The 3037-nt window shown below is 49.5% G+C and overlaps 1 protein-coding gene across 1 annotated transcript in view; it reads right to left on the reverse strand.

The window, feature by feature from the left end:
- The window catches only part of LOC101644335 (deleted in malignant brain tumors 1 protein), a 93031-nt gene that overhangs the window by 12564 nt on the left and 77430 nt on the right, over positions 1-3037 (reverse strand). Inside the window, exons 18-19 of the mRNA XM_045291394.1 lie at positions 2553-3022; positions 714-721 (exon numbers count right to left, since the gene is read on the reverse strand). Of these exons, the coding sequence (XP_045147329.1) occupies positions 714-721; positions 2553-3022 (478 nt within the window). The remainder of the gene's footprint in view (positions 1-713; positions 722-2552; positions 3023-3037) is intronic.

Raw genomic sequence — 3037 nt, forward strand, 5'->3', positions numbered from 1 at the left:
GAGACACCAGAGAGAACTCACAAGGGGGTGGTCAAAATAACCTGACCACCTGATGACCCAACACCGAGCACAGGCTGGTTAGGGCGCCTTTTCATGGAGTGCTTGTTGTGTGTGGAATGTTCTTTCTCTAGGTGTTTGCATGGGAGGAGTCCTGGAGGCAGAATGGTTATGAGTTGGGCTGCTAACCTCAAGGTCAGCTGTTTGAAACCCCCAGCTGCTCTGCAGGAGAAAGATGAGCCCCTACTCCCATGGAGAGTGACCGTCTCAGGAACCCACGGGGCAGTTCTAGCCAGTCCTAGAAGATTGCCTGGAGTCAGAACAGACTTGCTGGTAGTGAGTTTACTTCCTTTTATTTTTAGGTGTTTGTATGGCTGCTTCCCTCACCTCCTTTCTTCAAATGTCACTCTCTCCGTATTCTGACACCCAGATTAAGACCACACCTGTGCCAGCCCTTCCCATCCTTCTTCCCTGATCCACTTTTCATCCCCCACACCCCCACATTGTGCAAATCACCTCTTAAGTACCACGAACTTTACTGATGTATCCTATCGATGACTTATGGCCTGCATCCTATCTGGGGTGTAGGGAAACGTTGAGCTCAGAGTACAGGCTCAGTACGTGTTTACTGAGTGACCTCAATTATGAAGACAATAGTGCAAATGGGAGACTGACTCATAAGATCGTAACTTCCCACAACTCCACTATGGGCCCACCTTGGGTGCTGGAGCAAGTGGGGCAGGGGAGGGGGAATGCTGCAAATGGGAGAGGGGAGACAGGGGAGAAGTCATGTCCCGGAGGACGCTGTGTCCCAGGGCGTCAGCACCCTGACAACCCTGAGCCTGTGGCAGAGCCATGTGCACCCACAGCACAGATCTCCCTCCCCCCCCTCCCCTGCACTGCTCCGCTCAGAATAACTCCCTGAAGAGAAGGTGAGGGTGGGCGCGATAGAGTTCCCAGGGTTTTGAGACAATTCTGCGAATGGGATGCACTGGTCCACAGAAGCGTGTGCCCGCCTGTGTACACGTGTCTCTACATCCACAGAAGCGTGTGCCTGCCTGCGTGCAAGTGTCTACATGTATGTCTAGAAGCTCAAGTTATTTTTTTTCCTGAAAAGAAAAATATGACTGTAAACAGAAATAGGAAGAGGTTTAGAAAGGTCATGGAAAAGTACCCTTATCTTAAAAAAACAAATTCATCTTTTTATTCCATTTTCCCATGAACTTTCTGAAGCCCTTCACGGCGGGAACAGAGATAAAATCATGTCAGCGCTTAGAAACAAACGGAAGTTACCAGGTAAAGGAGCCATTTCTGCACCCACGGAGATGGTAACTGTGAAAATAGAAAAAGAAGAGATGAAGCCGATAAGAAATGCGGATCCTCTGGGGCGGGGTAATAATGTGGGGAAGGGTCAGGATGAAGGCGGCCCGGCACGGGAGCGTGATCACTGCTCTCACCGTCCATGTAGCGGCAAGCGTCTTCTTCTAGGTCTAGATATAATTCTGTTATCACAGGAAGCCGTGCATGGCTGTGCATGCCGATCGTGGATAGCCTAGGCTTTTTTTGCTGTGGATCTGAAAACATCATCCACAAAGTTCTATTTTCTTGGCCACCCACATCTGACAAGTGGTATTTGGTGGATGATCCAAAGAGAAAAGACGCAGTTAACTGATCAGAAAAGAGCGTTATGACTGCACGGGAGCTTGGTAAGGAAGACTAAGGAAAGGGCTCCGGTCTGTGGGGGCTGAGCACGGAGAGGCGGGTCTGTGGAAAGCAGCGCGGGCTCATTCTTTCAGATGGCTAGCGGATCTCTTACAGCTGGAGTGGAGACTGCCAGGGTCAGCAGAAGCTGTTCATTGGTGCCCCCCCCACCCCAAATGGTGTCCAGCTCAGGTCCCCTCCTGCCAGTCCTTAGATACACCTCTGGGAAAGTGGAAATAAGAAACTCAATCATCAGGAAATATTTTTAGATAAGAGAAAAATCATATATGAAAAGTGTGACTCGACATTAAAAACATGCAGAGGATAGGAAGCTTTAAATTTGTCAGCAGGCTAATGATGGCCATAGAAATGACCTGAAACGGAGTGCTCACCTCCAGCAGACAGATGATCATTACCCGGCAACGCTGTCGTGTTTGTCGGAACTGGATCGGTGGCTGCAAAACCAAACCCAAACAAAACAATAAATCCGAGAAAAACTCATGACGTCGCGTCAATCCTGCCTCACAGCCACCCCTGTGGTAGTCCATATTTTCTCCCTAGTCATTCTCTGACCCCGGGCCCAACGTTCACTTCCTAAGTATCTGTTTCCTCCCCGCTACAAGCAAACGAGTGTAACCTTCAGAGGGTGAAGTCTATGACCTCAGTGGCCCTGTGTTACCCTCTGGAGTGGCCACACTGAGCAAATGCAATACGGACGTTAGTCACTGTCCCACCACCAGCACCGCCACACTGCCCGCACCACAACTCCCACCTTCTTTTTCCTCTCCTTGCCCTTCCTCTTCTCCTCCTTCTTCCTCGTCTCCCTTTCCATCTTCTCTTTCTCCTCCTTCAGCATCTTCATCTCCGTCTTCTTCTTCCTCATCTTTTCCTTTTTCTCCTCCTTCAGCATCTTCATCTCCGTCTTCTTCTTCCTCATCGTTTCCTTTTTCTCCTCCTTCAGCATCTTCATCTCCGTCTTCTTCTTCCTCATCTCCTTCGTCATTTTCATGTCCTCCTTTCCCCTTTTCTCTCTCTCCCCCGTCTCCTTCAACATCTTCATTTTCCCCTTCTCTTGAATCATTTGCATCTTCATCTTCTTCCTCGTTCCCTCCTTCTTCATTTTCTCCATCTCCTTTTCCTCCTCCTCCATCAGTTTCATCTCCGTCTTCCTCATCTCCTCCTCCTTCACCATCTTCATCTCCGTCTTCTTCCTCGTCTTCTCCCTTTCCTTCTCCTTCATCGTCTTCATCTCCGTCTTCTTCCTCATCTCCTCCTCCTCCTCCATCAGTTTCATCTCCGTCTTCTTCCTCATCTCCTCCTCCTCCTCCATCAGTTTCAT

This window comes from Echinops telfairi, unplaced genomic scaffold, assembly GCF_000313985.2.
Source record: "Echinops telfairi isolate 266 unplaced genomic scaffold, ASM31398v2 ScPeMD7_70;HRSCAF=299, whole genome shotgun sequence".
Classification (NCBI taxonomy): domain Eukaryota; kingdom Metazoa; phylum Chordata; class Mammalia; order Afrosoricida; family Tenrecidae; genus Echinops; species Echinops telfairi.